Source organism: Nothoprocta perdicaria, unplaced genomic scaffold, assembly GCF_003342845.1.
Source record: "Nothoprocta perdicaria isolate Ctin4 unplaced genomic scaffold, notPer1 scaffold_40, whole genome shotgun sequence".
In the NCBI taxonomy this organism is placed as follows: domain Eukaryota; kingdom Metazoa; phylum Chordata; class Aves; order Tinamiformes; family Tinamidae; genus Nothoprocta; species Nothoprocta perdicaria.
In genome coordinates this window covers 4,694,403-4,707,504 of record NW_020455644.1, presented here as the reverse complement: position 1 = coordinate 4,707,504, position 13,102 = coordinate 4,694,403, and the positions used below count along the sequence as shown (strand labels likewise).

The 13,102-nt window shown below is 38.0% G+C and overlaps 1 protein-coding gene across 4 annotated transcripts in view; it reads right to left on the bottom strand.

The window, feature by feature from the left end:
• NEK11 (NIMA related kinase 11) overlaps window positions 1-13,102 on the bottom strand; it is an 86,540-nt gene that overhangs the window by 28,124 nt on the left and 45,314 nt on the right. For all 4 annotated transcript variants that reach the window (XM_026045542.1, XM_026045544.1, XM_026045543.1 and 1 more), the window contains one exon: window positions 2,915-3,045. In XM_026045542.1, coding sequence (XP_025901327.1) covers window positions 2,915-3,045 — 131 coding nt within the window. The remainder of the gene's footprint in view (window positions 1-2,914; window positions 3,046-13,102) is intronic.

Sequence of the window (13,102 nt, the reverse complement as noted above, 5' to 3'; positions counted from 1 at the left end):
AAGATCTTGTGGAAAAAAGCTATCAGATGAAGGAGCCAAAAGCCTGGAAATGTACTGGAAAATTCCTGCTTGAAATCTGACATACGGACTTTGTGCAAGRAAAGAGAGGGCGGGAGAAGGGACACGGAGCTCCAAAGCTACAGCAAGATGAGATGTCTGGATGACACTGGGTCAGAATCGTGTGTCAACTCCAAATATACAACTGGGTGATGTAATTGAGGGCACATCTGTGGGCTGTACTAGAAGATAATAATAAGGAGAAAACAGCTATCTCAGTTGCCATCCTAAAGCTTTAAAATTACAGAATTTCAATGCTTTACTCTATGTTCTTTCCTGAACCAGTATTGCATTCCGAGTCAGGCCACTATGTCTCAGTCTTCCTTGATATCTATGCAAGCCTAACAGTTTGAAGAAATAAGTTCAGATATCTTTCTACATCATGCACTGGTTGTTCAATTCCATGTGTGARCATACGCTGTTCAATTAGATGACTTTTCTGACCTCATGCTATGGCATGGACTTTTTTAAATCTTTGTTTGAAGTGCTAACAGCCTCACTAAGGAGCACTGCCAGACTGCAGCATTTCTGTGTCCACTCCGCATGGAAGAAAAACACTAAAACAAAACCAGAGAGCTGAGAGGTTTGCACAGATTACAAGGGTAAACATTAAATATCCTACAAGTCCTATCTTGAAATACAGTAGAATGGCTTCTTTCACAGCACATTCTTCCAAAAACTTAATTTGTGAATGCATTTTTGAAGAGTTGAAGGGTATGAATCTTATCTCTGAATTCTGGTCTGGTCTCCACTGAGATCAGTGGGAGTTTTGGTATGAAGTARATGACTGCAGAAGCAACCCCCTGCAATATACTAGCAAGGTCACATCAATTCTGGCAGATTTYGAAGTTTAATATTGTTAATATTGATCATAAGGCTGACCTGTGTGTGGGATTCATCTCAGAAAACTGCTGTCATTCATAACAAAGAGGTTCCAGGCATACTAAAAACTACAGGTCCCTTTGTAATGACCGGAAAGGAGGAGGCACTTTAAAGCATATTTTATCTGACCTATGTTAGATGTATACAGCAAGATAAGGTAAATTATGCCCTAAAATTATTTATTTTCCCTATTTGAAGAGTCTAGAGCCAACAAGTTATGGACTAGTTACAGGCACATACAAGTCTAATCTGCTTTGACAGTGGACTCACTGCAGAACCTCTCACTTGAGAAAGAGAAAATGTAAAATTCGGATCACTTTTCAAGAAAAATAAAAGGTGACTGAGTCACTATCCAGCAGAAAAAGGTGCTGGTCAGTATGAGAAAAAAACAAAGATAGACAATTTGCCCCTTTGCCAGAGGAGATTCTAAAAGGTGAACATTCACAAACTGTATTTACTAATCACTGTGTGTAGGCCAATTCATGGAGATTTAAGGSAATTTGTGCATATGGACTGTTGGCAAATTGCAGCCATACAGTCCTTTAGGAGAAAAGAGATGTCAGTGGAACATTTCTTCTAAATCAGGATGTCAGTTCTTGTCAACACTAAATGGTGATGGCTACAGATGACTAAATGTCACTGCTAAAATCTGACTGCCAATGCCTAATTTATTCTGCATTATTAACAAATCTATTTTTATCTTCTGTCCTTCACTAATTCAAAGCAGCAATCTGCCTATTCAAAAACACTACTGATTGACAATTAATAATACCTTTGATGAAAGTCAAACAAAAATTTTTAAAAGCATTCTAGAAAAGAAAAAGATACACATAAAGTCTGACGAAAGCGAGCAATGCTTTATTTGTAATATTAAAATACTACATTTTCCTGAGTACATTGTGGTAAATTTGCCACACGACAGAGAATTTGTGCGTCAGGGGTTGTTCGCTTCACGCAGACCCAGCACACTGCACATGTGCAACAAAAGCAGGGCCTTGGACACCCCACTGCTTTACAGTTCACTAATTATTTCTATAGAACATTATCATAAATCACYCCTGAACTTGAAAATTTACATAGGGAAACTACAAAAGAAAATTTCATGCTTTGAAAGAATCTGTCTAGTTGTTCAAATGAAGCTTTCAGGGGCACTGCACACAATGCCTTAAGTTGATGGCCCAAGGTAAAAATTTGTTGTTCCTCAATGTCACTTGAAGAGCCCTTTTCAAAACTGACTTGGGCATTTAAGTCACTGATTACACTGAGCTTTGATCACTAAAGTGATTCACCTCAACCAGTTTTGACCAGCTGTAAATTAGGYGTCTTTTTCAATACTCTCCAACCTTTTCTCCAACAGCAATCCCTAACATTTTCTCATGACAYCCTCACCTGATAAGGCTACTTTAAGCCTTCTAATAATGTCTGCTTTTCATTGATCCCTTCTGTGATGCTTGGGAGAATCTGCACATCTGAAGACTGCTGCTCAGGTTTCACAGGTGTTTAAGCCCATAATTTGTCATTTTACCCTAGAAAATGTGTCTAAACTAGGCAGGAGGAAGTGACATCTAGAAGTGCAAATCCTTCACCAGCAATTAAGAGAGGGACCCGCAATCTTATGATTAACGGGAACTTCAGCATTTAACTTAAATTACACATAGCTAATCTTATATGAAAGAACGTCAGTGTTTTACAATGATGAAGTAGCTTACTAACAACAGTTCTCCATAAGGTATTCTTGGGGATCCTATTCCTAAACTTGATAGAAAGCAAGTTTCTCTACCATAGCTATATCTGATGAATTACACATATGCATACACACATAATTAACTCASAGTGTTGACGTGTACACATATATACTCCCTTCAAAACCACACCAGTGCAACAACATCTCTAAAAGTGAGTTTAATTTTCTCTTAGAAAATAAGCATCAAGCATCATACTGYTATCATACTGTTTTCGCAAAAGCCACATATACCTGTTGATTCATCTTAGAGACTGTCTGCGACACTTCCACATCCTCCTCCTCCTCCTCTTCACTGCTTTCTGAGCAGGATTCAAACTCATCATTATAATATTCTTCTGCAATATGTGGGTCCTCAGGGATCCCTAAAGGTGGGAAGAGATTGTAGCAGGTAGACAGATAATCTGCATGAGTTTAATAAGATGCAAAGGGTTTTATATCACTCACAGCAAATTCTGTAACTGACATCAGGGGATAGGTTCTCAGCTAAAAATGTTCACCTTAGATGACAGAGTGGTATTAAAACCATCTCTTTCAAAAGGTAGGATTCCTCATTGTATGCAAATGAATGACCTCAAAGGAACTGTATTGATTTGGGGCTGAAATTACAGAACCATAATTTAACTCAGGCAGGAAGGGACCTCAGGGGATCCAGCCTTGCTCAGAGCAGAGTCAGCACTGAGCCGAATCCTGCAGAGAGGGGAATTTTTGCCCCATTTTTGTTTTCTCCAGCATGTGTATCCTCTGGTGAATAAGGGAGTACATTATTACGGAAAATAAAGTATAACAGGCTGAAGTTTAAAAAGTACAGTAGATAAAACCTCTCTCTTCCAAACTTCCTCCCAACAATAATACAGCTATCTGTGGCCAGATAAGGCCACTCTTCCAGAAAGGGAACTGCAGTGCAGTGACTTGCCCAAGAGAGACAGAGGTCAGAGACAGAAATAGCATGAGAGCAGCAGAAAGCCTGGCTCAGCACTTGGGRCCATCTGAAGCATCTGTGGAGGGAGATGTTTCAAGGGAACTAATCCCCTTGCTTTGATGTTAGGTAAGCCCTTACTGAGTTACCATGAAGATAACTCACAGCCAAGGCTTTTATGGTTTTCTAAAAGAAAAATGTTGGCATCCTTCCTTGACTGGTATTATTACACAAAACGGTATTTGAAGACACAAACAGCCTAATATTCATCTGACATAAATCACCATAGTCTTGATTTTAGCTAGTGCTGATTTGTCCTATTCTTCCCCATTACAGTTACATCTTTAAAGAAATACAACCTGACTTATATTAAATGTTCCTGCTTTGGAATAAATTAAATTCAATCAATATGTCATTAAGAATTAGAAACAACTAATAGCTATTTTGTTTTAATTGTTTCACATGGCTAAAAAAAAAAAGGGAATACAGTTAAAATCCATTAAAAGATGTCCTTGGAGKTTGGCAAGGAGAACCATTCTAATCTTTTAAGAAAGAAAAGGTACTCAGGGAAAAAAAAAAGTATTTATATACTGCATTTTATATACTGCATTAGGTAGGTGAAGCTTTGCTTTTGAAATATGCTTTCTACTATCTGCTCTCTCTAGAGTATTTGCACAAACACTTCCTTGTTTTATAAGYTGATTTACCTCCAAAATGCTGACACATTTTCACTCGAGTTTTTCTATTTTAAAATATTTATGCAAGCTGAATAACAGTACTGTGCTGCACTGACACAATTTCTCATCCTTCCTTGTTCTGTTTTTCATCCTTCATAGTTTCTAATAAAAGATCAATATGTGGGCTTCCAGGAAAACAACAAAATCGAAATCTTTTTCCCACAAAATAAAGCAGTTCTTATTGTGTTTATGTTCTTGAAAGTGCCACTTGACAGAGAATCCTAACACTCATCTTAAATAAAAACCTTACAAATCATTCCTTTTTATCATGGAAGAACACTACTAAATTAAGATATGTCTCCTTTTTGCTTCCAGATGGAGTGAGTASTAATTTTTCTCTCCTTCAGAGAGATTCCTGTGATTTCTGATTCATTCCTGTGATTATTATAAATGTATTAGCTTCATTTGCATTATATCTATGCATATATCTGCACAGATATCTAGATTCACATACATATTAATCAGCCTATTCATTACATCCTAATGCAAACATTGTACTACACTGGTATTTTCTGAGTTCTCCCGYGTTCTGCATTTGTTTACTGTCACACTAAAAAGCACAACCCTCCTCTCCCAACCAAACAAGGTATCAAAATCAGTTCTGTTATTTATAAGGTCAAAATATCTGCTCTGGCTTCTCTCAAGTCCTATAGCTTGCAAATAGCTTATGAGCAGACAGGTTGTTCCACGGACAGAGTTATGGGATGCTGACACCAGGCACATCCCAGCACCACGTCAGCTTTCACATCYTTTTCAGAATTGCCTACTTTATTGTTTGTGAGCTGTTTTGACCTACATATGTGGATGGCCTGTTAATCCAAGTTCAGTAATATAACTTAAATGCTAGTTCAGACACTGAAAAGAGAGAGTTCACTCATGTTCACAAACATTTACTGGCTTCAATTCAAATTCTAAATGATGTTTCTGAAAGAAAATTGCGTGTCTAGTGGATTGGAATTTGCAGCTAGCCGTAATGTAAAAAACAGAATAAATAGTTTCTCTACATTATTATATATTACCAAACAAAAATAAAAAGATCATATTTAAAACTTCCTTTTTTTGTTAACCAGGATCTTTAAAGAAGGGGCTCTCAAAATATCAGCAAATTGATTTAGTACATATATCATTTTATGTAAGATCTCCTTAAGAGGGTCAATTCCCAGTTCTCTACAAGCCACAGGTGCAGAGGCAAAGCTTTGGGTCTCTGMAGAGCTCATTTGGGTGCAGAACAGCCTCCTGCGCTGAGGCTCACAGTCAGCCTGATTCCAAGAACAGATTAGCTGGCCTTAGCACAGCAGAGATGATGAGTCCTTGTGGCAAGCTGCACCCGTGCTGGCCACCCATCAAACCTGCTTCAATATCCCAGCGCTGTGCGGCTCTGCTCCGCTGCGAGGGACACTAGGGAAACAGCAGCAAGGGACTCACTTCCACRAGACCCGGCAGGAACAGACAGAGTAAAATCCAAGCTCACTCCTTGATAACCACTTGGTTTCCCCTCGCTTTAGTGCAGTGCAGACAAGCTGAACCTGCCTAGGCTTTTTGACTCTGGGCAGGTGTCATCAGATGAGGTTGGGTCCCTCTTCTTCATCTGCAGAGCATCCWCCAGTATGGTCTTCCCATTATCCCGAATACTTCAGCTCCTACRTCATTTCCACTGGCCAGGTGGTGAAGAGCAAATTAAGGTAGAAATTATCTCCATTTGTATTATTATTATTATTACTTTTTTTTTTTTTTTTAAAGTAGCAGTGCTAGTGATGTTAATGTCCAGCCTACTATACTGAAAGAGAAAAAAATTCTGCCCCTGGACCCAAAATACCCTGTCTCCTTATTTCAACAGCTGCACCAGGAGAGCAACAGTGATGTGTTCAAGAAGGTCCTGCCACCCGCTGCAGGGCACCACACTTACTGTGCTCGCGCAGCAATGACTATGTGCCCAAGCACAGAACTACCCCAAATCGCCAGGAAAGTTGCTCTGTGCTGCCTACATGTGGTAAGCAGGTACAAACCTTCACAGATCTCTGGAAAAGAAAGGCTGTGATATATCCAATATTCAATTTCCTAATGCTGGGCCACCAGCGTGACTAAACATAATGCCTCATGGCTAAAAGCCATGGTAATGAAGCTGTCCTTCAGATACCTGTTCTCCCTCTGACACAGTTATGGAGCATGAACTGCCTTTTTCTGCACCCCCTCACCCTGTAGGCTTGCTCTGATACTGCATTTTCCCTAGTTTGGTATTTCTCACTAAGTATCTTTTGTTTGCTTGCAAAGGACTTAATTCAGAACAAACACAATTATTGTTTAAAAATTGCTAGGCACATAACATTGAGAAGCTTGGTATGTTTAAAGCATATTAAATATTCAAAAGAAGAAAAAATCAAATAATAACATTTCTCTTTATATTTCTTTCTATAAATATACCATGATGTAGTAGTGCAAGCAAAGATAAAAAAAAAAAAAAGAGTTATCTAAAAAAATAATAAAAGCMCAGCTATTTCCTAAGAAGATAAGCTAAGCAAAAAATGAAGAAGGCAGTGCTTGTAATATTTTGCTTTATCTTCCAAAAGCTTTTCCAGGTATCACAGTATTTTTGTGGCAAGTGTTCTTGTTTCTACCAATGAGATGAAAACATTTTGATAAATATCTTTAATTTTCTCTTGTCTTCAAGTCATCGTTATAATTGGTGTAAGGAAGCAGCATTCTAAAACATCACTGAATGTATACGCCAAAGAATAAGGTTAATTTATTTAAAAAAAAAAAAAAAAAAAAGGAAATGGAACAGAACTATATGTTCATTTTCACCACTTGTATTCACAATAATGAAGTCACACTTGACTCTTAAGGGATAGTTTATTATCTTATCCCCACAGTTTTACTGTGTCTCTGGAAAGGGCTAGATTTCATCAGTTGTCATTTCCAAATTTTAAGCAGAAAACTTGTTAATATTTCCACTCCTCATTCCCAAAGCACTACAAGTACTTCAGTGAGAGGCAAATCACTCAACTGCTTTGACAGACATACGCTCTCATGAGATATAATGCAATCTTTAAGTTACAGTGGCATGAAACAAAACACTGTAAAGCAATGCTATATGGCTCTGGGTCCCTCCACCATCCAGGTCAATATCCACATGATTAGGTAAAAATAAGACAGCTCCAACATTACAATTTAAATTCACAGAGATTAGTTTCTTTCCAGGGCAGGACAAAACTTAAAACCTTAAAATTGCCATCCAAAAGAATCGACGTCCACTGGTCATCTTCAGATGAGACGCTGACCAAAGCTACAAAACTTTGTTTTTCTGAAGGTCAAAGGAGGCTTTTGTCAGGCTATTCTAAGTCAGGCTTTAAAAGATTCCAGGAGAGCACAGTTTAGGAAATGAACTAAGGGACCCAACAGAACTTTAATGAATGTCTTGTGCCAGCCTTGTGCCTAAGCACAAAAGGGCTAAGCAGTCATCAAAAGCAGCACATTCTGCCATGGCTGTACATAATGCAACCATGAAGTTAAGTGATTGGTTCTAAATGAGAACTGGAAATGCAGCAAAAGTTAAACACTGACATTTCACAACCTTGTTTTAGCATTATAAAAAGATAAAAGCTTTGATTTACTTGTGAGTGATGATTTAACACACACAAAATTTGTAGGGAAAATGGAGATAYAGAAGAGATACAGATTGACATAGTCTTATGGATTACAAAACAATATAATTTATTCAAAATAATTTTATAATGAAAAATTGATCTTTTAATCAAAAGCAGATTTCCAGGAAAAAACCCTCCATCTCAAGGACACTTTTTTTTCCCCAGAACTCCCACTCCATGGTATTTTATTGATGTGTACCCTGATTTTAAGTGGGCAAGTAGAGGGAGGAGGGATGGTCTGATTTTTCTAACTGTTGCCTAGACAGGATGGGGAGCTCTGGTAGGCAGCGACACTGAGGATGATGTCCTGCTGTTTCTCAAGCACAGTTTAAAGTTCAGAAATATTCAGAAATCATTCTTCTACTAATGGGAGGATGAGGACAAAGAACAATATAACAGTGAAGCCAATAATAGAGTGAGTCTTGCAAGGCATCTTCTCTATGCACAAGGAGAGACTCTTACTGTAAAGGTTGCCCTATGATTTGCATGGTATCCAGCAGGAACACAGCAAGAGCCATACAAATCATGAAAGGCAAACTGACCACAAAATTACCTTAAAACTACCTTAGTCCTTCAGTGATTTTAAACTTTTTCATCAGCCGAAGCCTACTATCAAATAAAACCTCAGTATTGCTGCTCTGTTCAGCAGAGCCTGCCTGATAACTTTCCTTCCCAGTTTGATGACAGCTCTTGGAAAGAGAGACTCTATGTGCTCCTACAAAACCCTGCACCTTAGGAAAGTCACAGCCCTTCAGATTCTGCTCAGCTATGCTATTTTCAAAACATAAAATGGGGCTATTTTCACGGCCAGAACTTACTGTAAGAGGCAAATACAAATGGAGTGGTTCACATGCAAACTTTGTACGAGCAGTTCGATGGCTCTAATGGTCTGGGTGTAGCAAAAATAAACATAAAGTACATTTAATTTGGATACGAACAACAAAGTGAGTTGTATTTATACAAAAAGAAGTTAATGACTGCAGGTAGGAAACCTAGGAAAAACAAAGCACTGAGAGGTTAAACAACTAGAGGAATTTAATAGGTGAAAGTCAATGTACTTGTTAGATCCTAGCATGCTTTGCTCAGCACAGCATATAAAATAGCAGGAAAATGTAAACTAAGCTCTTTTATTTGTGTCACCTTCTCACTTCCCCCCAGCTATTTGTCTGACAGTCACAAGGACTAAAGGCTAGACTGGTAGGAGCTGCAAACTAATTCAGCTTTCACAAGACACAAATCTCCTTTCTGAGAAAATTCTTTCCCACTTGGAATTGGCTCCAGCTTTTGATGCCCCCATGAAATTTGCCTGAGCTCTCCAGAAATGCTGCTTACTTTGACAACTGAGCTACAGAGCTGCTTTGGAGGGGAAACACTTATTCGGTGTTTCTCTATATCACCCTGTTCACTGATGCTTTCTTTGCAAGTAAATGCCTGGAGTGCCTTTATTTATGTCCATGTATCCTTGAGGCGCAATGTAAAGTTGCATTGCCCTTTATTTTGAATGGATCTACAACCAAAACTAGGATCTAAAGAAGGTATAAAACACTAAACTGTGTAAATGCCTGCTAAATAAGCAATGTATTAACCAAAATAAATAAATAAATAAAAGGATATACTAATTTGGGTATCTTGGTTTTAAGTGTTTCCTAAACCTATATAGTGTTTTGTACCTGTTCTCTAATGCTGTGCTTTGGAATTAGTGAAAGGATTCCCAAGGCAGGTTTTAAAAACAATCAGCCAGAACATTTTTAACTGTTGTCATTGATCAAGGTTAAATGTTGAGGTAGGCCCTATTTATTGACACCAAACTAAACCAACACAAAAAATACATCAGAGAAAAGTACCAGCTGTAGAGTAACATATTTTGCTATCCCTACACTTCCAAAGTGTTTGGCTTTTTTTTTATACCAATGTTGCTAAAAAAGTCCACAGTTACTTCATTCTGCAAGCTTCCCTCAGAGCAGCTGTCAGAGCAAGACTTCTGTAATAAGAAGCAAGCTGTGAATTTTTGCAAAGCCATGAAAAGATTGATGTAGCTAGGCCCACTGAACAGCACTTCACTTTGGAAAAGGTTTCCTGGTGGGTTTACGAGCAGAGTTCAATTCCCGACGGAGAGAAAGGCCTCAGCTTCTCAATAAAAATGATTGCTCTCATATAAGCTGAAGCATTTCATTAAAAAGTTGAAGATAATGAACAATATATTTCTTCATAGAAGCTTCTAATGACGCTAAACATAAGTCATGAAATTCCCAAGGATATCCTCAGGTCCATGGCTGCCTTCATAGAGGAAGGATTTAGATGGGAGCTATGGCCAAAGTAAGGTATCAACAGTCCAAAGGCAATATTTTTAGGGAAGAATGCCTTAAATGAGAAGAATAATGTTTCAAGAAATGAAATATTTCATCCACTGACTCATTTTCCTCTTCACGTCTAAAATTCACAAATTTTGTCTAGCCTTATTCTTGCTCAAATAAACCAGATTTATTCTTCTCCCTTTATTTTAATTATGTGTAGAGCAGGATTTCAATATAAAAGCAGGAAAGAAAAGCCACAGACATGCAAGGAGGGGAGGCAGGTGTGCTGGCAGTGTCAGGAGTGTTTAGGTCAGGAAAAGCAGTTTCATTTACCCTGGGGTTACTGAGGATTTATTGCTTTTTACACCAAGTAGGGTAACCACATGAAAAAGGGGACCACTGGACAACCCATCACAGAAATCCCTGCAGCCTCTCAATCAAGACAAGCCCTTCAGGTTGCAGAGGATATTATAACAATACAGAAAGGTGCTTCATGATTATAACTATGATTCTATGCTATTTTGACCAGTTGGAGTGAGAAACAAAACATGACATATAATTTTCCTAAAAGCCTTTGAGCTGTGTGATTGCCTGCATAATCATATTTTGGAGAATTACTCAGTTTCCCAATCACTATGCATGAATATTATTTTACAATCACAATGCAAAATACGTTGAGATGCTTAAAAATGTGTTGAGAAACACTGGAGGTGTTATATCTTTTAAAATTTAAAACCATTTTGAAAATCATTCAACAAAGCTTATAAAACGAGTGGGGGAAAAACACTACTTTAGAGTGAATGAGCATTTTGAATTTGAGATTCAGTTGAACTTTACTCACTTGAAATTCATAACAATAAACCTGTAGTTTACAATTAGCAATGGAAATATAGAAATAATGCATGCAATTATTGCAATGTACACAGCTGTTTTGGAATTATAATGAAATCAGGGGATTGCCAGATGTAACACACTTCAACATATTAAATTAAGGAATTTAATAATCTACGGAGTATTAAAAAAAAAGCAAAGGGAGTAGAATATAAGCAAGAAATACTGGTCATATAGAACTACCTGATAGACAAAATTAAAAATAAAAGCTTTCAGAAGTTTCTGCATGAAGGAAAACAGTTAAGAAATGAAGTTTAATACAGATTATTACTAAACATTTATGGTGAGAAGATTCCTGTTCTGCTAATACAGGATACAAGGGCCAGAGAAATCGGGGGGGAAATGGGACAAGATTTATTTTCAGCTCCTAATGACCATAACTCATTCATATCTGGGGGCTGGGACAGAGGAAACAATGTTTACCTTCCTCCTCAACATCAAGATCCAGAGGAAGAGCCTTTCTCTATGGCTGCTGCTTTAGTTGTGGCTCCAGGGCAGTGTTATCTGTGTTCAAAAGTTCCTTAGGAAAGACGAGCTTAAATACACGCTGAAGTTAAGCGTCTATTTGAAGCACTTTGCAGAAGCAAAGTCCTGTGATCCCTCTCAGGAGGGAACTTCATGGAAAATGGAAAAACATGCTCCAGTGTCCTCTTTATACCAGCACAAAATCAGCAGTAATTTAAGCCCATGGAATTATTATGAATTTCTACAAGTATAGCTGAGAACAAAAAGAATACCCTCAAGCATAAATTTCTAATACGTATTACGCCTCTTTAATTCACATTCTTTTTTTCGTCTTTTTTTCTGTACAAAGAACCTGAACATATCATATTGTCAGCTTAAGYTTTTCTGCTCTTAACTTAAGCTTTTTTGCTCCTGACTTGACCCCTTCCCACACACCAGCATGTCAAGGCAGAGCAGAGGAGTTGTTTATGCAGAGCTAYTGCTCTTACAGAAAGGAGATGAAAGGAAATGGCTTCATCAGGAATAGATTCTTGGATTCATTCAAGTGAAGCCCACGTAGTAATGTACTGGCAACCCAATAACTCAAAGTACAATATTTTATTGATGGCTCTAAAGCCCAGTGTTGTTCTGCTCCATTGTCTTTTTCATTCCAGCCTCTCGAGCGCTGCAGTTGAGAAAAGCCATTTTGCCTACAGAATATGGGTGCCTTTGCCTAGAGAACTTCTTAAGTACTTTAAAAACAGGGTGCAATTCTAGCCACTTTAAAAACAGGGTGCAATAAAGCCACAGGGTGCAAGCACATGGCTTTAAGTTCTCATTGCTTCATCAACGTTTATACCCACTTTGTTTTACTGATGACATGATAAAATAGATATGGTCTGGCAAGTCTAGATATTAAATGTTGGACTATTGCAAAGCAATGCCAGAAAAGCAGTGCAAGTCCTGCACAATGCCGGAAACCAGAATGTATTGGGAATATACCAATTATACTGCCTATTTCCCACAAGCATCCAGCCACATCTACCTCTTCTCTTTTACCCATTTACATTAACTCTGTGACAGAGTTATGGATCCAGGATAGCAGAGGGGCAGAACTTCAACACATCTTTCTCCTYGTCTATAATCTTTGGTAATCGATTAGCTGCTATGTTCCTAAAGAAGTTTAAATTGTTGTCAAATAAAAAATACATCCTCTAGCCATAGAAAGGTGGGAATAAAATAGTGAGGCTTATATATCTCTTAAGGAACTGTCTCTCTAACTGCGACTTACCAAGCTCATCCTTCCTGAAGTCCAGGATTTTACCATTATAACAGCTGTAAGCTGTTAGCTTACAGCCTGTTGAATTTAATATTCCTTTTGGCCCCTGTTAAAAAAATATATTATATTTTTATGGTGGAGATAGCTTTAAACCCAGTATTTTTCAACTGTGAAAAACTGATCCAAATCAGAAGGATCAAGGAAGATGGTCAGG